Source organism: Strix uralensis, chromosome Z, assembly GCF_047716275.1.
Source record: "Strix uralensis isolate ZFMK-TIS-50842 chromosome Z, bStrUra1, whole genome shotgun sequence".
Taxonomy (NCBI): Eukaryota; Metazoa; Chordata; class Aves; order Strigiformes; family Strigidae; genus Strix; species Strix uralensis.
Genome location: NC_134012.1, coordinates 70259868 through 70286089, shown reverse-complemented (window position 1 = coordinate 70286089; position 26222 = coordinate 70259868). Strand labels below are relative to the sequence as shown.

The following is a 26222-nucleotide window of genomic DNA, read 5'->3' as shown; positions in this document are numbered from 1 at the left end:
TACCTATATTAAAAGACTACTGTCAGCATTGCCCACAGGGACAAAAATTCCACAGTAAAAAAAAAAAATCACATTAAGAAATATGCAGTCAAACATAGAGACATTGCTCTTTCTTACAGTGTGACTTGAATGTCTTCATTTGTAATATTGCATTCTAAAAGGCTAGAGAATGGTTATTATTTCTCACTTTATAGTGATCCAATGAAACAGAGTTAATATTCTAAAAGTCTTAATCACACAAATAACTTTCTTAGCACATTTGAATTTATTTTTCTCTGAATTTCCTTGGTTTCACAACACATTCAAACTTGGTTTGACACGCCATTAGTTATGTGTTTATTCTGAATCCCTTCCCTCATACTTGCTCCAAAAGCTACTTATTAATTTTAGATGCTGTTAAAAGAAAGAGACACTTCTGCATATTACCAGTTTAATCCATTGATATCACCTGGATATCACCTGGATATCACCTCTACACATTCCTGAGCTATTTCACAGCCTTTCTGTTTTGGGAACAGTAATGTTCTGCAAACAGGCTGGGTTTTTTTTCTAGATTATAAGGCAATTATGACCATAAAAAATACAGAACAAAGTTTCTGTAACATATTCTTTGATGAAGAGGAATAGGGGATCACCTAGATATCCCTTCTACTACTGATCAAGAGCATTCTACCTGAATTTCCAGTTCATATAATATCAAAATTCCATGAAAACCAAGCACATATGTTCCATTTCCAACTCTTGAAAACACAGGCTGAAAGAACTGAAAAGAGTCTATGTTTGTATAGCACAGTTCAGGGGAAAAAAAAAAAAAAAAGCATTTCCATTTTAAAGCATTTTTTAATGAAGGAGTATATTATATTCTCAGGAATCTAGGGATAGTATGTTCCCTGATGTACTATCTATACATAAGTAAAAATTGTCAAATTTGACCAAGAAAACCAGTAAAACTGAAGAGATTCCCAGTGCCTACTGCATTCCCTATTGTCTAGGTAATATAACAAAGCACACTATTATTACTGAATGCACATTAGATATAATTTCGAGAATATTGAAACCATTCATGAACTTCATGAACGATGGATCTATTTTTACTAAATTAGTATACATACAACTGATACTACTTAAGCACATACTATGGATAAAAGTAGTATTTATGTTTGGAATTTTCTTCTGAAGTTTCTACACCAAGTTTCATAATCAGTAGTATAAACCACTGATGAAATACAGGTAAGACTAAATAGATAAAGAACATGCAGAAAAACTCATGATGATTTGAATCACAAACTTCGAAAAAAAATCTTTAGCCTTCAGAATGTGCCATGCATCAACACACCCTTGACAGCATAACCTTAGTTTGAATTATTGATGATGCACAAACCTAGCAAACCACTGCAATAGAAACATAATTTAGTACCCAAGTACATCTGGCTTTTGATTCAAACATAAGCACTTTAAATTTGAACTGGCAAATCAGTGGGCCTGTGAGCACAAATCATAGTACTTAACTGGACTTGATTACTAATCTAATAAATTTTTCTTTTTAGCAGTCCAGATGCTTTTCTTAAGAAGTAGGTAAAAAAGAGCTTTCCACAGATCTGATATTTAAAAGTCTAATTAGCACAAGCTAATTAAGAGAGTCACACACACTGACAATTTTCAGGATAAAAAAATTTCTGTCAGTTGTCAGTGAATCAGCAGCCCTTAAACACGGCAGCAATCAAAACTCCAGTTAACTCAAGTGCAAACAGAAAAGCCTAGAAATACTTCTTTTTTCTTTTTAAGTTGAGAGATATCGACAGTGATGATAACTATACCTGTATGTGTGTATATATACAAATGCACATACACATCGATGCAAGACATTAGAAAAAATAATGGGATAAAACCCAATCAGCTTCTGCTGCATTTTACACAAATGTAACACAAATTTTATTCACCTGTTTTGTTAGTTTATGATTTATATACCTCTTAGAAAAACTAATGCTTCCAGAAAAATACGTTATCAAGTATCTAATAAGTATGTGATTTTATGTTTCAGAATAGACTATTAAGCTTACTCTTCTCCGTTTAAACAAACTGCTGCATTTAATCCTTAGAGTGGGCAAAAAGTCTAAAAATGGGAAGGGCATGTCAATGTATGCTATACACGCATAAGCAAATTCTGAATGTGTGATTGTACAGTTTTAGGTCCTTAGTTCTTGCACCTTATGAACAGACTACATGTACCTAATATATTATTATATGAATGGGATGGCAGAACTGCTGAAGACACTGATTTTCTTCTAAAATGAAGCCAACATGGAAAACACGTCTCTCAAGATGAATAAACAGATCAGCCAGTAAGTGAATCTCCCCACTGTTCACTCCTGGCCTTTGCTGACAAGTGTTGTAGGGATCCCCTGAGCTGAAGGCTGCATCCATACTGTTATCTTTAACAGCCACCAAAGCATTTATTCCCTGAATTTGGGTATTCCTTCTTAACCTGCTTCAGAGTTTGGGTCCATAACATGTGATGGCAAATAGCTCCAGAGTGTAACTGTCTGTACAACAGTACATTTTTCTCTTTTTATGAAGACTGCGTATGGGGTATTCTAACTAAAACATAAAGCTCTATTAATCTACTCAAAGACTTCTATGCCTTCCTAGATATCTGTCAGCTATCTCAGTGACAAACTGAGAAGCTCTAAACATTTAGTGACTCATGAGGCACAAGCTAGCCACACCTTTTTTTCATTTTACAGCGCTCTGCCTACCTTACCTTCTCTTGTTCTACTACAGCCTTTCTGAAAAAAGCGGTTGTAGTCAAAAGGTCAGATGTACTGACCAGCATTATGATTTTTCTATGTTTCTGTATTTTTTCCTAGTCAGTCCTACCAGTCGCTTTACTCAGCTGATCAGTGAACTGACATTTTCAGCTACCATTCACTATCATTCCCTGACCTCTTTCTTGACTGGTAGCAAAGCCCATGGTTTCATGCATATAAGCAAAAGACTCTTTCTTTTTTTTTTTTTTTCTTAATATGCATTACTTTGTATTTGGCCATACTTCATCTGCTCTTTCACTGCCTTTTTGGTGTCATGATGTTCATCTACAATTATTCTTGTCAGCTTTATGCTGAACTATCCAGAGTGCTTCAAACCATATGAGAGCATGCTCAGGCCACCACTATTCCAAATACTTTATGAAGCAAGACAGCTCTGAACTCAAGGACACCTTCTAATGTAAAAGCTGGCAAGTAATTCCCATGTCCTGTTTTTTAACTTTTAAGCAATGTATGAAAAAAATTTCTTAGAAATTTAAAGGAAAAAACTTAAAGTAACAATACACTGTAACAGATCCACTGAGTACAGTCAGTATACTTCTAAAATCTTTTAATTGCCTTTTTTTTTGGTAAAGGCAACATTACCAAGTGGAACACTTGTCCATAATATGCATGAACAGGAAAAGACAGATGCAAAAGAAAACTGTTGGAAAATGAAAAGAAAATGTCATAAATTGGAAAAGAGTCACAACTTCCTTTCCTTCATATCTGACCTTCTTTTGCACCTGTAACTTAAAAGCAGAAAAAACTTGGTTAGATTGTGTAGAATTGACGTTGAGGAGGTCGTAAGCCATTCTGTTCAGAAGAAAATGCAAAAAATCATAGCGTATGGAGTAATGTGTAATAAAGATTTTCTTTGCTTCATATTTTCTCATACTATTAATATGAAAGAATAATCAAACATAATCTTTCTAAGCAATAACTCAATCTTCTAAGAAATTGAACTAGTTTCATTCATTACTCTAACTTCCTCATGGTACGATTTGCATAAACAAATTTTCTAGATGTTTGTTTTATATGGTATAGAAAATTATTAATAATCTTGATGTACATTTGTAAGTTTAACTTTTGGACAGAAGTAGAAAAGTCTATTTTTAGGACTTACACAAGAAAGACTTTCACTCCTTAAATTACATGGGTAAATTGTAAGAGTGCCTCATGAAAGCTTCATGGAACTCTGCTGTATACAATCAAATAAAATGTGACTTTGAAAAGAAGACATGTCATTTCTTTGGAAACAAAACTAAAGGGGGCTTTCCAAAGTAAAGCAGAAGCTTGTTACTTAAAAACCCAAAAAGAGGTTTCAAGCTGAGCGCCAGCCTTTTCAGAATAGCTCTCACCAAATATATGCATAAATAAATTCATCTTGAGGATATGCTTTTCACTGATGTATTGGAAAGATGTAACAGACACACAGTTTACTTTGAATGAGTATCACATGCCTCAGATTAAGAGTTGGTGCCCATTTCCTACCCTAAAACTCTATTTCTGTATGTTGAAAAAACTCTACAGACAAGATGGGGAGAAGACAACAGTGAATGCCGCGGTATTTTTAGCAACTCAAACTTGCTTTCTGTGTTTTCCAACTTGCTCTACAATTACATTTGCTTTACAGGCAGGCAATGTGACAATGTTGTTTTGCAGTCTTTTGGGCTGTATTTGTAGCTTTCTCTACCAACCATTTCTGGGGATGATATTTTTTCCTGGGACAAAAATGAACAGGGAAAGTTATTTATGTGAACTAGCCGTTTCCAGTCCTCATGATCTCTAAGAATATGGCAGATCTGATCTTGGGATTAGCTGTAGCAAAACAGAAATAAAAAATGACTCTTTACAAAGAAAAGTTTTTATTATTGTCCATTAATCTCTTTATTATTGTCCATTAATCTCTCACAACATAAAAAAAGACCATCAGTGAGAAACATCTTTTAAAACATTATGCTAGATGGAAAAAAGCAGAACTTGAATTCTGCTTTTCTTTGATAGAATGAACCCTAACCTAGAAGTGAAGGAAAGACTGCTATTAATGGATCATCACAATGACTAGAAAATATATAAACCCAATCATACATTTTCCTTTTAATTATTTACCTTTATGACCAGATACACCACTCCTCCAGATTAGCACCTACAGTTGTATAAAGTGCTACATGTATGCGTGCACATGGTAGGAAGGCTGTGTCTATTTCTTTGACTGATTGTCTCTACATTTCTGTGTACATATATATACATGTCTCTTTTTTTCCACTCTTTTATCCTTATTTAGCCCATCTTTCTTTTTTCTTTTCCACATCTGCTTTACTTAAATGAACGTGTCTATTTAAAAAAAAAAAAAAATAAAAAAAGTTTATTATTTTGTGTCTGGTCAATAAACCCCTAAAACAGAAAAAGGGTCAGATGAGATGGGCAAGGATGATGTGCTTATGAGACTGAGGGAAGAATGTAGGGAGTGACTGACCACAGCTGTTGCAAAGAAAGCTGAATTTATCTCAACAGAAAAGGGACTGGAGGTTTGTTTTAGATAAATGCCTGTATCAGTTCAGTGAATTAACTGCTTGTGTAAATGTTTTTCCCTGAGTTAATCGAAACAGCATGAATGGCTTCCTGACTCAGACAGCCCAGCACGGGGTAAGTGCATAAGTGGCTCAGCCCAAAAGAGAGTATAGAAACTGAACAACTGACAAAACGAACTTTGAACAGAGCAATGGGCTTGAGCTGACTTTAACTCACATATTCCTTCCCAGCACCTGGAGATGCCCAGCATCGTTGACAGTGAGCATATAAAGGCCAATAATGGGAATCAGATTTGTACTATGATCCAACTGTATATTGCAATGGCTACACTGTGTTTGCATTGTGATTTCAGTACACTGCTGTATCACTCTGCTAAATCAAAATCCCATATAACATCAAATATCTTCAGATAAGTAAATTTTGGTTTAAACACTAAACCCTCCTCATGTGGAATATCTAATAGAGCCTGGACAAAAAGTGTTGGATTCTGATACACTTGCATTTCATTGCTCCCCACAGAAGATATTCTTTCGAAGAATGGAAGCAGAGGTAATACAGATCTATACAGCATCCATACAGAAATAGTGTTTTCCGAAATACATTCTCTTCCCTATTGTTTTCAGTTCGAGTCAAGTTCTGTTCAGTTGCTGGAAACTAACCTCATGTCAGAGAATATGGTAGCTCCTGAACCTGTCAGGAAGCAAGCAGGACGACTATGAAAATCTGGGATATGAAGTGGCTATCTGTGTTTAATAGTGCCACACAAAAACCTGAGAGATGGAGGCATTCTTGAAAGTGGGAAATTCTCTGTGAAGTTCTTTAAAGAGAAAAATTATTCTTCAGATGCATTTAAAAATAAATGTTCCACTGTAAGAATGGGTAACAGGGGAAAATGTTTATCAGATCTACATATTTCCTTCTAGAACATTTTTTGAGAAATAAAACTTCTGATATATGGGAACAAATATCTTAGATGATTAAACAGCCTGATTAATATTGGATGACTCATATCTGGTATTTGTCAGTTCAAAAATCTGTAAGGAATGGATGGCATAGATCTACTGTGACAATTATGTTAAAACTGTTATCTTTCACAGAAAGAGAGGAACAAGTTAATTTTCTAGCCCAGTATAAATTCTTTGTGCAAAACTTTTTAGAAGCTTACAAACTGAGGCTTCTGCTACAATATGACTTTAAAAGGAAAACTAGGAATCACAGACTCTAGACTGAATTCAAAGGGAGGTAACTGCCAAAAAGACAAGTGAAATTTTAGTTTGCCAAGAATACCAGTGTAGTACAAGAAATTGCAATTTGAATACTCGCTAGCATTAAGGAACACAAACTGACCTCATTTTATGAAGATGACCTTTTCTAATAATTTGTTACAGCTTTGCTGTTGTATACTTTCTTGCCACTGTCAATTGTTTAATTTACTTTTTAAATGTATTTTTAAAAAAAGCCTCATCATTTAAAGTCAAGGGCCCTGGTCCATGGAACCAGGAAGCACAGTGCACAGAACAGCACGTTTAGGAAAATGCTGATGTAACGGTAGGCTTCAGTCTCCCAGGAGAGCTACGTATAGTACAGGTATTTTAAAAGTTCCCCTACTTTTCAAGATCAGTTTTGAGGTAGTCTCTATTTTCCAAATGGAAATTTTACATAACTTCTGTAACCTTAAAAAATTGTGTTGACCTTAAAACTTGAGCATATATGTCATTTCAAGAAGATTAAATTTTTTCTTTAATTTGACAGAAAAAGTAGAAAATACTTAACGCACTCCTGCTTTAATGCAAATGCTATTTTTCAAAAACTGTCTCTTGTCTCTTATGCTTCTGAGAAAATCTGACTCTTCCCCACAAGAAATATGATTAATAGGTGTTATCTTGCAACATACAATGGTCTAATTAGTTGTCAGAACTGCTTTCTCTGCTGTGACGTGTGAGTTCACTTTAAGATGGCTTAAAATACTATAAGCCTACAACTCTGTAGACTTGGTTCAAAATATAGTAGCATCACAGAGTAAAATATATTCTAGAGGTAATTAAGAATTATGTCACTCCATACAAATAGTGAAAATATTCACCCAAGTGCTTGTCTCTCTTCTTGCCTTCCTGACATCTGGGTTTCTGTTCCCACATTCATAAAGTGCACAGCTGTTAAACTGCCCCTTGTTCTGTACCTCTATGGACATTGCATTGCCTTTGAATTAATCTCTTGTCTCATTTCAAAAACTATTTTTTTTCTGAATATGCTTCCAAGCCTTGTGTGACATCAACTTCCCTTACCAATTCGATCTACTCATAATGTATCACTGATGCTTTTCCTGGTCTTACAATCATTCCAGTCCTGATACCCTATTAAGATGATTTTCCTGCAATTAAATTTCTGGTGTCTTCTTCCCCTTGCCTGTGTACCATCCTCTGTGCCACAAACAGATGTGAAATCACTCACAAGACCATATAATTTTCAGTCTAACACATCTTCTTTACACCTATTTTTATTTCTGCAACTAAGTATGAGGAAAACAAGACTGTCTTGCTTTCTTTTGTAATTTATTTTATTACAGCTGTACTATGTAAATGACACTGTGTGGTAGAAACATAAAACTGTTCTTTGACAAATAGTGCTTCAGCACAGTAAAACATTTCTTCATTTTCTGCAATCTGGGTGATTGCTGTAAAATATTTCTCATGTTTTCATGAGATAATCAAGCTAAAAGTGATATAAAAGTGATTATTTTACTGTTCTTGAGACTCCACTTAAAGAAAGTATTTAGGAATTTTTTTTCTTTTTTTAAAGCATGGTGTAATCTGCATTCTCTTTTGTGTGAGACATGGGGCAGTTAAGGGGATTGAAAGAGGTATTAGTCTGTTTTTTGTATGTTTGTTTTTTAGAATAATCAATTATTCTATGGCCAAATTTTGAAGTTTGTGACATTTAAATTTTTCATGTAAAGAATTTATACTTTGTTTCACTATGAGAGAGATGCAGTAGAAGAAAATGACTCGTCTTGGGACAGTTTATAGCAGATACCAGTAGCACACCTTGTAAGAAAAGTGAATTAAATAGGTAAATGTTCCTTTATACAGAAAACACTGTCTAGAAGTGGATAGCTAGCTTAACTAGTATCTTTCTGACAAATGAGAACAAAGGCAAAGCTATCGTGAAAAGTCTTCCATCATGAATCTTTTCAGCTAAAAACATTTAAAGTTACTACTGTTATCTCCACATATCCATCCTGTATTCTGCCTTCATTAGCGTAGCTAAGCATATATTGTTCCATGTTGTAATAGCATATGTGATGAAAGTAGTTATGCTGCCTAAGTAAGAGTCAGCGCTAACTGATCAGTGGCCCAACTTGTACCTGCACCTGATGAGTTTCTTCAAGACCATATCTTAATGTTCTTGCAAATTGCTTTCAACTCAAAAATTCTTCGAGTTTGTTGGGATGGTCCTCAAGAAGTTTGAATTCTATGAAAGCAGGCTGAAAAGGCTGAGTGTATCACGTCTTTCTTCTTCCAGGGAATCCATTATCAAAACTACCTTTGCAAAGTCTGCAATGTGCAAGGTAACTGAGAACTAGAGGAGGTTCCTGTATCTCACATGTGCAGCACTAGACCCTAACTAGTCCCTGCTTGAGCAAGATGAATAAAGGACTTAGATGAGAAACTCATGTTTTATTCAGGGTAGGGTATCATGATCCTGAGAACATAAAACCTTCAGTACAGACTCAAAACAGAAATACAAAAGAACGTGTTGCCATTTAAGTGTCACAGAAGGGAGCTATGATATGAATTCAAACACAAAATCTGCCCAAAGGCGTTTAAATGAAGAATGAGCCTTGACCCTGTCCCTCTGTTCCTTCCTTCTTGTACTTGTAGAGCACTTTTCCTTGTATTTTGACAAGTTAGATGCAGTTGTATGGATCATCCACAGTTCTCTCCACAAATATGGAGCTCCTTTTGTTTCCTCCTTAGTTAAAGGACCCATGTATCAGTGCCTACTCATTCCATTCTTCAAAATCCAGAGGAAAATATGCATCCATTACATGGTCTATCTAATTCCATTATGCTGATGGGTTTTTTTTGTTATATAGCTACAGGACACAGAAACTGATGCGTTAGTCACAAGGAGCTATCTTGACTCTCTTATTTTGAAAAAACTTCCAGTAAAAAATAGTGGAATTTTTCAGTGCAAAATACTGTATAAGATTGACTACCCTATTCCAATATAACTTTGCAAACTTTTGAAGGGATGAAAATACTGCACACAAGCATATCTACTAAGAACTGAACACAAGACTAGTATTAGAGAAACAGCTGGCTAACTAGAGAATGGGTATACCTTACTTTACAGTCCTGTATTTTGGATGTCTTTTATTTGTAATGTTTGACACCAAATTTAATTTTTCATTTTTAAAATTTAATTGTATGCATGATACATGGAATGAAGAGCAATTCTTTATACAAACTACTACAGGGTATACCTCAGTATTATAGCATATATAGAGTAACTGATTATCGATGAACAATTTACAGTTGCCAACCCACACAATTTTAATATGAATGTATGCAATATTTCATTTGAATGTTTTTCCCATAAAGACAAGCTATAAAAGATAAGTATTGAAGTTGTAAAATCCAGGAGACAATGAAAAATACTTTCAAGAGATCACAGCTGCTTGGGCCTGATTGAATTTTTCAACACTTTGGATGAATAAAATGACACAGGACATAATTTACTATTCAATGCAGTGAGAGGGTCACCAAACCATTCATTTGTTTATCTCTTGCAGTCTGAATAGCTAAAACTGTATATTTTCTCCTGATAAAATAATTTTCACCAGCAGAGGCCTGAGCTTAGTTAAGCCATGCCCACTTCTGTCCTCTGCTTTGTGTCTCATCACCCTTCCCATGCCTTGACATGAGCGTCTCTTGCGTACCATGGCAGTATTGCTCTGATGTTTCACTGATTTTTCACTTTTGAATCTGGCATGCATAGCTGAAGGATTCATACATGAAGTTAGAAAGTACACAGTATTCACAAGACAAACACAAATTATTGTAATGATTAGCTTGCAATTTCCTTTTGTTTTCTTTAACACAAAGCAAATCTGTACTGTAAAATATTACAGACTCTTTTGTCCATACTTGGTAATGCCTTTTCTGATGGACACAGGAGCTTTGCCTGCGAAAGAAATTGTTCTGGCTCCAAGCACAAATATTCTAAATGCTATTGAATGTAATGTTAAAATGATTTATGTATAGTAAGTCTCTCTATATCTTAAATCCCTTTAAAACAGAATTTTAAATACCTCAGGTAAATTGTGACTAAATACAGAAAACAAGACAAAATACATAAAAAGATTTACCTAGAGATAAAGTAGTATAATCTCTAGAAATTGACAGCTATATTACATTTTCACTGAAGGTATATGGTTACACATGAAATTACAAAGAACTATGGATGGTATTATGGTATATTACAGGACCATTTACTGAGGTCAAGAACAAAATTCAGCAGTTGAGCATGCAGTTGACTCTGCAGGGATTTAAACATATGTTAACAGCAACCACAGCATGTCAACTAAATGAGAAAGAGCACAACTGAATGTATCTGAACTGGAATGTACAATAAGAATTAGACATGTGTCTGAATGGATGTAATAGTTATTATAAAGTAAGAAAATAATTGCTAACTTCAGAGATATTTCAAGATAACCACAATATCTGAAAAAGTTGATTAGTAACTGAGGAATGATTGAACCTTTAGTACTATATTAACTATCCTGTATTTATTTTTAATTTAATAGTATTTATTTGTATAAGTTATAAAGACAAGCATAAATACCAATACTATAAACAAATACACAAAATTTTCCTGCACATCAAATGAGTAACATGTTAGACTGTTTTATTCTCAAAAATTATTATTCCTTGAACCAGAACATCTATAGGCTAATGGAAATTCAATGCAGGTATCATAGATTGTCTCAGCTCTAAAAAATCTAAAATTTTCTTACAGATTTAATTGTAAACTTCTGAAATTGGATGTAAACGTGAAAATTAACCTTTCAGTCTTCCTAAACACATTCAAAGGCCCTTCTGTTTCCCAAGACAGATTGTTAGCACATACTAAGTAAGAAAGCAGTAAGTGACTTCTGTAATATAATCTGAAAAACAAAACAGAAAAGATATTTTTTTTCCTTCACTTTCAGCTCTCTAAATGCATTGGCTAACTACTTCAAAGTATTAAAATGAAATAAAGGAAGGAATTGCCTGAAGCAGTAAGTGCTTGATCAATTGTTTAAGGAAGACTTGTTTTTTAAGTATGTAAGTGGTTAGTAATTAAAGGCAAGCTAGTGATTATGAAATTGCCATCAAAAGTCCATTCAGAGAGATTTATTCTGTGTTACCCTACTGTTGAGATTAATTAAGCTTTAAACACTTAAAATAAAACAATCTAATGTGTTGCAACCTAGCTATTTTGTGTCTGAGTTACAACACAGCTTGAAAACAAAGGTTTGGCTGCTTTGGTGTGAAAATGTAGCTCTCTGGTCTCACTGGCGTGTTGCTATTTAGTCCAACTCAGTAAAACAAGAGGTAAGGTGAGAAGGGACTGCATCTTTAATAAGAGTTTTGCTGGAATCAAGAATCTTAATAATTTTAAAAAATTTAATATATCTGGATTTAATATATCTAGAAAAGGAATAAAGTTGAGGCTTGCAATAGCAGATGTCTGGATTTGATGACTGAGCACATGTATCGCAGTCCTACATTGTTCTGCTTTCCTGAGAAACTGCACCAAGCATGCATAATTAATGACATTTTATGACAATGAGGTAGGCTAAATTCTATTTATTTATTATGTTTTGGTTTTTTATATTTATTGGAATTCACATCTAATTAGGCTCTGCTTTGCTGTACTTATGGACATGTAACTCACTGACAAAATCATGTTTTATTTTGTGGATTGTAGAAGCCAAAATTTCCCCGATGATTTAAAAAAATCTTGTGTAGTAAAGGTATTTGTATACCACACATACTGTACTATCCTATGAATGTCACTTCCTAGGGAACTTTTGCATTTCTACACTTCTATAGAGTTCAAATGATACTAAATAAAACATCCTGGCAAGGCCACAGGAGAAATCAATGTTCAGAGGCCACATGTGAACACTGTAGCTACTCAGACATTTGCAGTTACTGGATACACATCTGAACTACAGTACTTCTAACAAAAACAAAAGTTCATGAAGTGAAATTGAGTGAAGTCTCTATGGCTAGCTTTTCCATTAAAGCACTTAAAAGATGCTTCTGCTCTCACGGTATGAGGTGGTCCTTTATATACAGGTCAGTGAATTTATTATCATGATCCTGGTGTAAAAGAGAATGTTGTATGAACGCAAAATTGTATGTATTGTAAAAGTTACATGAATGCCTTAGATTAGGTTACACACTGGAAATCTCCATAGGAATTCTTTTGCAGATTAAATGGTGAATTGAGCTCTCTGAATGTCAGCAATCTTACTGACAAAAATTACCTTTCCTTTACACGGTATGCGTTTAGAGTATCTTCTGTTTAGGACAGTTTTTGTATTTTGGGGTAAACCAACTCACAAGGCAAAAACTGAAAGTTTACAATGCTCTTGCTGTTCTTGCAAATTCTGTGTAGCGGCAAGCTTGGAGATATGTTAGAGAACATTTTTGATCTAGAAAGTTTAACAGACTGCAGGTATGCCTTCAGTGGGAGAAACCTGCTGTGGTTGCATCTCCTCATCCAGTCTGTCCCTCCAACTGCTCATGCTCCCACTCTGAATCCCCATGGCACCAAGGACAGTAATATTCACAACAAAAGAAACAAATTTAATTACACTAGTGATGAATATCAGAAAAAAATGCAGGTCACGGTGGTCAGCTGGAGGGCTAGGTGTACATCTCCGGGTATGGGGGACTCAACAGAATTTTAAAATGGCAACCTCAAATAGTATTTTTTTACTTTAAACATAGCACTTTTCACCAATATCCAACCTGACCGTGTGCAATGGTAAAATGTTCCAAAAAACAGTTGTATGCACACACCTTAAAAAACACATCTTTCTAACTTCCACTGATTTCATTCTCTAAGCATGCCTCCTACATTTCCCTCTGCAAGACTGACAGGACTACCAACTCCCCATCTGCTCTGCTATATATAGGGCAGGACCTATACATAGGTTCTATACTCCATCCTTTGTAGAAGTAGTTCTGACACACCCCCTGCTTTCAGCCTTATCTGTCTTACAGAGGAACCTGTTCCCAAAAATGCATGTCAAAGTTTGGACATACCATAAGCAACAGGCCTCAGGGCTTACACATTCCTGTTTGCCTTGACGGATCAGAAGTCTCCCTTCCCCCCTGCAAGTGTCAGCAGCTGAAAATACTACAGTACTGATTTGTAACTGCCTTAAGCGCATTTCTTCCACAGTTGTGCCTCAACAAAAGAGAAGAAACAAAAAAACCTCCTTTCTAGTGAATATAAACAACATAGGTCCTTGTTAGTATCTTCTAGAAAAACAGACACATGCTGCAGGATCCAGTTCTGATGGTGGGGAGGGCCTGAAAGAGGGGTGACAGATTTCTCCTTGCTTCTTTATCCCAGTTAAACCAAATACGCCCACTGAAAACACAGTGGCAGCACCTCTTCCTTCCTTTCCCCTCCTCTGGAGAAACACAGTTCAGGGTCCAGCAATCCCATCCTGTCTAGCCACAGGAAGTGTTAGAGAGGCAGAAAGACTAACCCTGCCTACAAGGGCTCCTGTTCTGCAGCACACAGGTACTTGAAATAGCTTTAAATTAGCAACATGAAGTTCCTGCAAGAGTTCAGCCACAGCGGTGTACAGCTCAGTATGACAGAGTTCACCCTGCTTCTCAGCAAACTGTTAGCACTCCCCTAGCTAGTTAGGCTAAGGGCAGCTACGCAAGACTACAACAGAGCGTTTTGCTGGATAAGAGGAAGGACACCAGATGGAGACAGATGAGGAAGCACAGGGAAACAGACTTCTTAAGTTTATTTCTGCAGTGCTCCTGCCCATGTTCTGTGCAACTTTGTCCGCTTGCCCATTGGTAACAGGCCCTAAGCATTCAGCTTCAATATTTCCATCATTAACCTCCACTGGACAATGACAGCCTGTTCAATTTCCTATTTCTGTGATATCTCTTAATGCATAGGGCTGGACTAAACCTTTGTGCTCAGCGACGAGTTTTGGAGGAAAAGGCCAAGTCCTTTGTATTAAAGATCTACAGCTTTCACATCAGAAAAGCAAATAACTATCATCTTTGGCATTTTACTAAATTGAATGAAAGATGTGTTCTTTCACTTTGTTTTGTTTTGTGGTCTTTATTGTGTAGATGATTGCCTGATTCCTTACCGGTCATTATTTCTATCCACGATACTTAGACCCTTTGCGCCAAATTGAGGCGCCTCAATTTTCTGCTAATGTTTTTGTCTCTGCAACACTAGCTATTACCAAAACTAGAAATTGATAATATATTTGTACCATCCCCCTAAAACAGTCTGACGAGTTTTTAAGAGAGTCTTTTTAGAGGTTGAAATATCAATATTTTATTGGAAAATGCTTCTAGTAAACAGTTTAGATGTAAGTGTGTTTTTAGAAACAATGTTCTTATAGCTGATGTTTTAAATGAAAATGGTATCTGAAAATACAGGATCAAATTATACTGTATCAGGTTTATAAAATAATATTTTTTTTAAGGAAACCCTGATCATTGTGATATCATAACATACAAAATATTGTTTGAAAACAGCACTTAATTACCTTCTCTCCAGGAGACCACGATCAGAATATATTACACCTACTCTCTGCCTGAGATCAATGAAATGCTGGAAACCTTGTCTTGCATATAGCGTCAGAAAAGCTGCATTTACTATTCCTGAAACATCCTATTACTTGGGAACTTCAATCAGGACTAAGAGATAAGCAAATGATATCAGCTTTAAAGGAAACATGTTTGAGCAGAACAATATAGGTGTGTCAGCTGGAGATGTAGCTAATAAAAAGCACCTCACCATCCTGCAGTAAGAAGATAGTGTTGAAACAATCAGCTGAGGTCACTATTCAAGGCAAACCCTACCTTTGAAATGACTCATAATTCTGACATATTAGATCAAATGGAACTCAGTTTATACATGCTGAGAAAATTCCTGACCTTCCTTTAATAGAAGCATATTTTTTTAACTGAGTGCAATAAAAGGCCTACTGTAAGTGAATCTGGAAATACTACTTTTTTGGTTTTCATTTTGTTGCAATCAGTGTTACTAGGACATTTTACTAGCTATCATGAATCTTTCAAAACATTAACTATGGTCACAACACTTTACAGAGCACGTGTTGTACACCTGCAGACTTTTGATAAGGGATGTGAGAAGATATTACCTGAAGAATCAGGTAAGACAAGGAATAATGCAAGGATTCAGGTGCTTAATGTCTTATATATGGAATGGTCCATCTTCAATAAAGACAGAAAAAAACCCAACTACCAGCAGGAACTGCAATTAATATTCACTATAGGATAGTAGAATAGAAGACTTTTTGCCTGCAAATTATTTTCAAATTCTGCATGTTCTTTAAGGATAAATTTACTTGGAGCTTTACAACTTACAGTGATATGACAGCAAACCAGCATTTTAGATTTTCTTAAAAGCCACATCATAGGCACTAGATATGCAGACAATTTAATAGGCCGAATAGAGAGGAAGAACATGCTGGGTTCCTTTCCTCATAGTCCCACTTGCTAAGTCACTGATTTTGTACAGGTCATTCAGCCTGCCAGTATTTCCAGCTGTAGCAATTATGCTCATTCCTATGCCTTTTGAAAACCATTTTGAGATGATACTGCTGTGAGAACACCACTATACATCCCTGAACACTTCCAGGGCATCAGATGCTCTCAAGCACCCTGCTAGAACCTACCTGTCAATCTAACCTATAGCTTTGGCACAAATAGTGAGCTGCATGGAAGCTACAGGCAAAATTTTAGAGCATTTAAGTAAACAAGCACAATTTCCACTAAACACAAATGTTTGTGCTAAGACTTGCTGAGTCATTTTGCTGGCACAAGGAAAGACTGGAAAAGGAGGCAGAGGGATGCTAAACCAAGGCAGTTAGCGGCCTCCAAGCAGGGAGAAAGCGTGTCCCAGAAAGGACACGGCCTCCCTTAGAAACAGTCATTCCCTGAGTTCCTGCAGATTAATGAGGCTCCAAACTGATGCCAACACAAGATGAGCATAATTTTACAATCTATCTGTGCCTGTAACATTTCACACTAAGAACTCTCTATTATGAGTGTTTCCACAGAAGACGTTAGCTAGCAGCAAACAACCAACATAATCCAAAAGAAGTATGTCTCACAGACTCAAAATCTTAACTGCTGCAGTGGAAAGGTAGACAAAGGAAGGGAAATTCAAACGTGCATACACTTGCTTCAAGAAATAGTCTTCCTGTGTTTATTTGTCAGCCTAGTCCTGGAAGGGAGTGAGAAAATATCTGTTGATTTCCATCTCCTGGTACTAAGGTTTGTGCAATAACCCACTAACAAATTGCCCTATGAATCACTGCTCCTTTCAATTACTTGAATATAATCCCAGAATATGCATGCACAAGAACAGCACAGTATGTACTAGACCCCAGTTTACATTTCATGCTGATTCTTTTAGTACAAACCTAAGTTTCTGAAAATTTGCAACTGAGTTATTTTTTAGAGTTTTCAGAAATTCGTTGAGACATCTACACTCATAATTTTACCTGTCTACAGCACAAGAAAAAGAACAACACTCCAAATCACCACAAATGTAAAAGATAGTTCCCTCTGACTAAGCTAACAAAACCTGTCTGGAGGTCAGAAATGCCTTGATTTCAAAACCCAGTTGTCTTCTCAGGGAAAAGAATCTTGGACAATTACAGATCTAAACTAATCTTTTCATTAGCTAAAGTACATGTAACGTGTATATAAATATCTTTATGTTCTTCCACCCCCAGACAAATCCTCCGTTTTAATCACAGTATGTCCCTAATGATTGTACAGTAAAGCAAGGTCTAAAACCTCTCTTTAAGCTACAGAAGAGCTGTGAGAATCAGTGGTGGAACCACAGGATCTCACTTCTGTGCAGGAATAGGAGACAGGGAGCACACACGAGTGGAACAGCACGGGGGGAGGGGGGGAGATAATAAGAGTGCTGCAGCCAACCAACCAGAGAAAGCTCAAGAACACTTGGGTCTTGGTCAATTTTGAGCCTAAAATAATTGCCTTGTGGTTCTCCACACAGAAAGAATTTGACAGGGGCTGTGACAATTGACAATGCTGAAATCAGAACAGCTTAGCTGAAATCAGAATAGCTTAGCTGAAATCAGTTGACCCACTCTGACTGATACCACATGAGAGTCTAGCTTATTGTTTTACAGAAATGTGAGGTTAGTCAATGAAGGCATTCAAGTTACTCTGGATCTACATTGTGAAGTAAGAAAGTAGCCCCACAACTCCCCTGGCTACAGCAGAGCTTTCCAAACACTTCTAGCAATGCTATAATACTTAATATAACTCTGAAAAACATAAAATAAAGACATTCTACTTACTAAAGTTCAACACACTTCGGGAAATCAAATAAAATTCCAGAACTAATTGTTTTACTTCTGCCTACTTTTCAAAACTATCAAATATGAAGTGTTAATAATTTTTGCTTGGTCACCAAGATAGACAGAACTTTTTTTCCTGATTAAGAATGTAAAAATCTGACAAACATTCCAAAACATGTTTTCTATCATTATGGAAAAAAAATCTTATATTTTTCCACCTTAAGCTTTTGTGAAGGAATATTTGGAAGATTTGGAAGATTGGCACCATGTATTTTGTTTTAAAAAGAAGAATGAAATTATATATTTCTATGGAGTTTTGACACGTTTTTGATTTTGAGTAAACATTTTTTTCTGGTTAACACAGTTCTTGGTTAATGTTACCTTTAAACTACTAAATCTTCATATATATCACTCTAAGAGACAATGAAAAATTACTAATTGAAGACTCTGTACTTTTAGTAGAACAAGACTGGAAGCACAGAAGGTATTACTTGCCACCTAAATCCATGAAAACTTTGTCTGTATAACAGAACACTGGCACTTACTCCATCTGGCTTAAGTGGGTACTCACATCCAGTCTGAAAAACGTGAGTCTTGGCATTTAATGAATAAACAATAAATCCAGTATTTGTCTGTTTCATATCCATCACTGGGAAGAATTATGATCCAACATGACAACCCTTTCCAATAATGAGGTCTGTCCTGTAAATATTCCTTTCTCATGACCTTCATTTCTGGATTGTGTAATGTGCTACAAAGATCACCTTGACTGCCTCACGTACACGTACAGTTATGTTAACATTTCACAGAAAATTGCCTTATTCCGCTCTTTATGGTAGACAAAAGTTTGCATTGTGGTGTATTCTTTGGGGATTTTGGGGGGGAAAGCAGAGGCAAGCTCTGGACAACTGGGAATTGTACATTTGATACTACATTAGCATTTCTCATCTACTTTCTTCGTCAAATTCCGTAATTTACAGCATGTTAAACATGCCTGGAATGTGCTGTCTTCCTTTGCCTATAAACATGTTGCATAAAGATCTATAGTAAGATCAAACTGCTCTTCCTTACCTTTCAATGAACTTTTACTCATGATTTTATCTAACACTAAAAATCAGCATTTGGATTTCCTAGGGAAATCAAAAGTAAAAGAAAAGATGCCAGAATGAAACCACCCTCTACCTACAGGTACTTTCAACAATTTTACATATAAATATGCAGTCCTAAAAATACTGAGGTAACACATCCATGCCAGTAAGACAATTTAAAAATTCTCTTCAACAGAAATGCACAAACTTCTCCCTAGTTTTTGAACACTCTTCCTTAGCTTCCTTAGATCAGCTCACGGATGATAGTGGACAAGAGCTTCAGAAAGACACTATCTTCTGAAGTGTGAACATGGATCCATAGTACTGTAAATGTGCATGGAAGAATTATACACTGAATTTATGGAAAGGCACTATATTTGACTGGAAAACTAATGATTAAAATCATATAATAACTGATAGAACAAAAGGAAAAGAATTACTTCAGCTTTTGCTGCACAATTGTAGCTATATGGAAAGAACTACACATATGAACTATGTTTCAATTCCTGAAGAAAACTCTAAGCAACAATACACAGAGTGGGAAAGTCCACAACAGCCATTCCACAAAATGTCAAATTAGACAGCCAAGGTCTTTTCATTTTGCTTATCACTTTATTAAGACTGCAAACTTTTTACTTCCTGTGCACTTACAGTTAATGCACTGCCTCATTTTCAAGTTTCATCCAAGCTTCTTCATCACTTCAATGTGAATGACTGATACTTCAGTCAGTTCAATCTTATTTCATTTACAATTCCATGGACAAATTCAGAGATAGCCATTCTATTACTTTCAAGGTTCAACCAAACAGGAAACATTTTTCAGGGAAAATCCTTGAATACATTCACTTCATCTGTGAAATCCAAACTGCAGCCTATCCTGATTTAGATACACTGGAAGTACTCCAGATTTAATCTTCAGCTCAGATCAGCATAAGATACTGAAGACTTCTTGTCACATCGCTTCTCTTTCAGCTGGAAGGAAACATTTTTCCACTTAGAAGACAAAAATAAATGCCTCTGAGCACCAAACACTCACACAAAATTCACCTAAGACCAAGAGGCCGATTAGTGGAAGAACACCATGAATTCTTAACCACTAACTGCTGTGTGAAACATTCCATTCTTCATTAAGAAGGATTCTTTATTGATACCCACCCCACAGACTTGCTCACATAGAGTTGGGATGATACAGCAGTAGAAGAAAGTAGAAATAAAGACTAGAAAGTAGTGAGGTAATACAGTTTACATAAGAATTCTCCTCAAATCTTTGCCACTGAAACTGAACAGGAAAAAAAAACCATCTACTTCTCCTCTACCTAAGAGGGAGTCCAAACATGACAATAGTTAATAGTCCATTACTATCATGCTAATCTTACTGAAACAATTTAGGTTCTGAATACTTGTATTTATATATAGAACTGTTAAAGACTTCTATTAGCCAAATGAAATTCTAGGGTAAAAACATGCCATGACACTAAATGAAGGATATCATGGCATGTTTTTACCCAGAATTATGACTGAACAGAACAGTTGCTACCTTTTGCTACCTTTCTTACCAGACCTTTACATTGAAAAACTGTCTTCACAAAAGGGTGTGAACTAAATTAATGACTGTTGATAGCTAGCACTCACTTTAGTTGAAGATGTAAGAAGATGCCTTGCACAACAGTTCACATCCTGTATTCTTCTGAAGCTATATAGTTCATAAACACTGTATCACTCTACTATATGATATTATATTCCTATGGAAACTTCTTTTAAACATCATAGACATATTCTCACCAAAGATAAATCCACTGCATAAAAAAAAAATCATAAACGCATTTGCTTTAATATTTTAAATTCAGAATATGAAGCTGAACAATTTCGTATTAAACAGGCAGCAGGATTAAAAAGAAAAAAGTTTTAAAAGTTTGTTCTATGAATGAGATGGAAATATTGTTCTTAAACATATTCTTCTGCTAGAAGCATACACAAATCTAACAAAGTATTATTGATATTTGCACGTATTTTGCACGTTAGCTAATTAGAGCTATCCATTACTGATGCTGTTGTCGTCTTTTAGCTTCTCATCTCTATTTACATAACACTTATTTTATGAAGTGATTTATACACACAGTCTCTTAATGTTTATTTACTTACCAACAGTATCACACGGTTCGTCTTTATGTACACAGAAATCCTTCCTAGAATTGGGGGGGAAAAGAAATATGTTAAGCAAGCCAAGCTGTCAGACTGGTAATGACTATGTGACCTATTTACAAATATTTTGTATGGCTCAATGAATAAATACAGAATACCATTATATCAACAAAGAGCATGGGGAGGCAAAGGCCAGGATTACCCAGAACACTTAAACTTCAGTTTATTCTTAGAACAGATTTAGGAGTAGTCAAGCAAAAAAACAGGTACCATATATTTAAATTGCATCGTACCTAATTTCTGTTTTTTTTCCCAAGTATCTTGAAATGTAACAAGTCTAAAATTTGTCTTTCTTTCATTTGAAATGAAAATATCTTCAGTGCTTAATATCAGGTCCAAATACAGCGTTGTAATCCAGCATTTAGATCAGAAATAGAGTCAGAAAGTTTTTGTGCTAAGAAGTCAGTGGTTAAAATGACCAATAGGAATACATTCTGGAGAAGGCTTTCTGCTAGGGCATCTCATTCTAGTAGTGGAAGACTTACAAATTAATTCACTGGGAGAAGACTATCTTATCTCCAACACATATTTTAGTCCAGCCATAACTCTATAAATAAGACTGCTCAATCGCATGAAGGGGAATAAACATTTCATCTCTGTGTTAAACAACATCTGCTTGTGATTCATTTTAATTTCATACCTATTTTACCTGTTCTCAGATACACATAACAAAGTTACCAAAAGAGCAAAGGAAAAGCTGCTTTCTACTACAGTGTTTATAACTCATGCTAATTTTTTATTTTAAGTAAAAATAGGGCTGCTGAGGTATGCATGAACTGGGGAGGTGGGGAGGGAACAGACGAGAAACAAACAAGAAAAAAAACCCCAAATATAGCATCTAAGCAAAATACAACCCAGTTATTGAACTTCATTCCAGCATGTACTCAAATACAGAAGTTTCTGTTCTTTAGCTGTACATGGAGTAATGGTCTTTATTTTTAGAGAGGGACCATATTCCGTCTATGAAGCTACATAGATACACACATAGATTGATAACGATAAACATACATACATATAGAAACACTCATTTTCCAGGAACAGAATGCAGGAATTGTTTGGTGCTTGGGATGAGAGAGTACAGTAATGATTACTTATAATTTTTACAAATGTAACTACTCCAAGAGCTTTTTGCTTGTTTGTTTCCCACAGATTATTCCCACAGAGTCATTTAGACCCAAAAGCAATTTCAAGACGCTGGCAAATTTCTGACACTTGTTAAAGGCCACACAGCCAGAGACATGGGGTTATACAGCTTTTGATTCTCCAGTCACCGTTGCCAGATAATTACAGAGTAGAAAAGCAAAACAACAGCGCTAGAAACAAATCTTGTGAATAAACTGATAAAGAAACTCTGGGATTCCACTTAGAAGAGCCCTGAGAATTGAGCCAAAGATGGTAAACAAGAAACTATAATCAGATTCAGAAGGAAGTTCTTTTATTTTTTCAACCCTGCAACAAATTGCATTTAATGTGCTGGGTTATAACGCTATTCTTTGTTTTGCGCTATGTGACACAAGGGACTTATTGTCTTGTTAAGCAACATGACAGAACAATTAGAAATGCGGGACTTGTGGTGAAGCAAGAGAACATGTGTAAAGACAATCTAAGGACATAGATTGTCTTCCACTCACACTCATGCAACTGCCATAAATATTAACTGTTGTAATGACGAGTAAAAAAAAGGAAAGAAATCATACCTTCAAATGTAAAAGAATACCATCTGACATTTTAGAACTGCCAGTATCCAAGAGGTTTCTGCTTATGTAATAGCTTTGTTCTCATATGCTTACTGAGCTGTTTTTGTTTTGTTTTTCCTTCTTAGCTGACTCTATGGTTATGCTATGCATCCAGAGTTTCATTATGGGACTTTGGGGAAACAGTACTGCTATGATTTGGCAAGAAGGAAGTACAATAAACCATTCTTAGTTCCTGATTTACATTGGAAGAATGTAATACCTCCTTTAATTTCCAAGAATATGATTGCATTACATACATTTGAGACTAGGCTCCTTAGTAAAGATTTACAGCTCTAGCTAGAACTACCAATGACTCTCACAGAAATTGTTCTCTAATCCCCACACGGTAACTTAAATATTCCATCATATTATAACTATGTTTCTGTGTGTGTATATAACATACACACATATATAAAGTGTAGAGCTGTGTGTGTGTATATATATATGTATGGAATTGGCATACTGAAACTACACAAAACAAAAGAGAGGATATGGCCTCTTCCAAGTAAGAGGAGGTATAAAATAGAGCAATAAAGCACAGTACAAAGCCCTCAGGAAAGCCACCGAGATTATTTGCCTTTGTTCTTTTCCTTCCTTCTCTTAGCAAAATAGGGCAAAGATATCAGCATTATCATTAATGTATATAGAAGCTTTTGAAACGCAAGTTAGTAACTAACACTGGAAGTGAGAAACTGCTTAAAGCACACTAATGTTCCCTTCTGACCAGTATTCAGCACACAACTTCCATTACTCTACATGGTTACTTAGCATGCATATGAAGGGAAAACAGGCCCTTATTCAAGTGAGAGAGGAACTTTCATGAGATTTAGGACTTACTTCTGAGCTTGAAGAAGTTGGCTAACCCTAGAAAAGAATTCTAAGCAAGAATGGTTAACCGCTAAACCATGTTTCAGAAAATTGTAGTTAGTGCATTTCTAATTGACTACGTATAGCATTATGAATGGCCTTCACAGCAAAGACTAACTATCCAATTTCTAAATATAAATTATCTCACTACATTCTTTTGGTTAAAGTAAATCCTGATGTGTGGATGGGATGTACAACAGAAGACATCAAGAATGGCAGAGGAAGACTAAAGAAGAATACAGACTCATTTTTTATTAATAGTTTCCATCAATTTGTCATGTTAGATAAATTTAACACTTGTTTTAGGCATACTAGTCAAAAGATCTATTTCTTGTCCAAGCAGTTTATCATTTCCTTCCATGTGCTAGATTGGAGAAAAGAAGAACTAGAAGAGGACAGATGATGGTTTTTACCAGTCTACCAAATCTTCATTCTGGCTTTCACCATATTTTCAGTTTCTTAATTTCTCTAATATTCATAATTTTGAAAAAAGTAGTGTAGGCTTGAACCTACAGTCTAACTCCCGCCGTTACTGCTTCTAGCACTTACAGCTTTTTAAGATATATCTGAGGTTTATTGCCCCAGAAACAAGTTTTCTCAAATCATAAAATTTTTATGAATGGTAGCAATTAATGGCGCCCGTGGCAAATAAGAGTATCATCACATTGCAAATGCCTTTGTTTGCGTCGTGCTATGTGAACAATGACAACACTGCAGATGTTCTTTTTTCTTCACATAATAGGACATTCTGAAATGGTTCCCACATATAAACTAAGCACATACCTACTAACTAATAAATGTACTTTAAAAAAAAAATCAATTTTGTAGTTAATGAACCATAAGATAAGTTCACATTTACTATTCAGCTGTGAATTTAAACAAATGGACCATGTTACTATTGTAACTGCTATTTCAGAAAGTGTTTAGTATTTTGACAGTAAACCTCAAATACACCAGTATGCACTTGTCAATGTATTTTAGCAAGTCAGGAAATACTATATTTAAATATTTTAAATAGTTAAGGGATCACTTAAGGCTCTGTAAAGTTGAGCTGAGATTAAAAAGGATAATATAAATAAGTCTTCTTCTAAAGTTTATGCTTCAGACAAATTAAAAAATAACAGCTCAGAAGTATGGTAAGTGAACTAGTAACTGAATTGAATATGCAGCTAACATCTCAAAACAGATATAGAAATGTTAGGAAGCCAAGAAAGGTGTTTTTGAGTGGAGTCCAAAAGAATCTAGACTCAGCATTAGCACTAAACAGTGATCTGGAAGAAAATAAGAGAGCACTACTGGTGAAGTTTGAAAATTAAATGAGTTCTGGTAGAGTACAAATAGGAATGAAGACAAATCAATTTTTAAAGATGACTCATCTGATTAACTTTTATTTTAATGTAGCCAAAAATGGACCCCCGAACTTGATCAGATATGGCAACAGCATGACAAGAACAACAAAACGAAATGAGCATGGGAAAACAGGCAGTAGGAGTGAGCAGTATCGTTGGATAAAGATGAAGGAAAATATCAGACATGGCACCGGTACAACCATTCACACACTACTGTGTCCAATTTTGGCTCTTATGCTTCAAAAAACAATTTGGAAAAGAGAAAAAGGTCTGGAAGGAGCTAAGACAATGATTACATGTCTGAGAAACAGGCTTAAAAACCTCTCTAATCTAAGAGAAAGATGAGAGGTAACTTGAGCACAGCCTACAAGTATTTACATAGAGAAGATCCTTCTAACAGCTCTTAAGCAGCAAAAGGTACAAATAGATCAATGGTTGAAAGCTGAAGTAACAAAAATTAGAAATAAGACACAACTGTCCACTCTGAAAGTAAATAACTGTGGCAATGGTCTACTTCAGAACACAGACAATCTTCCTTTCTTTTAAATATTTGTCTCAAAACTGTATATCTTTGTTATTCACCAGAAAAATAAAATGTGATTTTTTGATTATGGGTTACTATACAAGACACCAGAACTTTTGGCAACAGATGGGATGTACCTGTACCAGAGGTGGAAAAGGATCTTGAGGCAGGAGTTAGCTGGGCTCATTGAGAGAGCTTTAAATTAGATCTGAAGGGGGAACGGGGCAAAACTGGAACTCCCACACATAAACCCCAGGGAAGATTACCAGAGTGTGTGGGCCATTGTGCCAGAGGTGATCCTCACCCTGCCATCTCAGTGGAGGCAGGGATAGAGCCATGCAGCACAACAAATATGCAAGGGATATTGATGGATCACTAACTGTGGTAACACCTGTGAAAGGTCAGGCTGGACTAAGGACGTCTAAATGCAAAAAGGTGCCGGGGACATCAGCCCATCTGAAGTGCATGTATACCAATGCACACAGCA

At 35.7% G+C, this 26222-nt stretch overlaps 1 protein-coding gene across 1 annotated transcript in view; it reads right to left on the bottom strand.

Moving 5' to 3' along the window:
* Window positions 1–26222, bottom strand: part of ADAMTS19 (ADAM metallopeptidase with thrombospondin type 1 motif 19) — a 152601-nt gene that overhangs the window by 77229 nt on the left and 49150 nt on the right. Inside the window, exon 7 of the mRNA XM_074855368.1 lies at window positions 21201–21244. Coding sequence (XP_074711469.1) covers window positions 21201–21244 — 44 coding nt within the window. The remainder of the gene's footprint in view (window positions 1–21200; window positions 21245–26222) is intronic.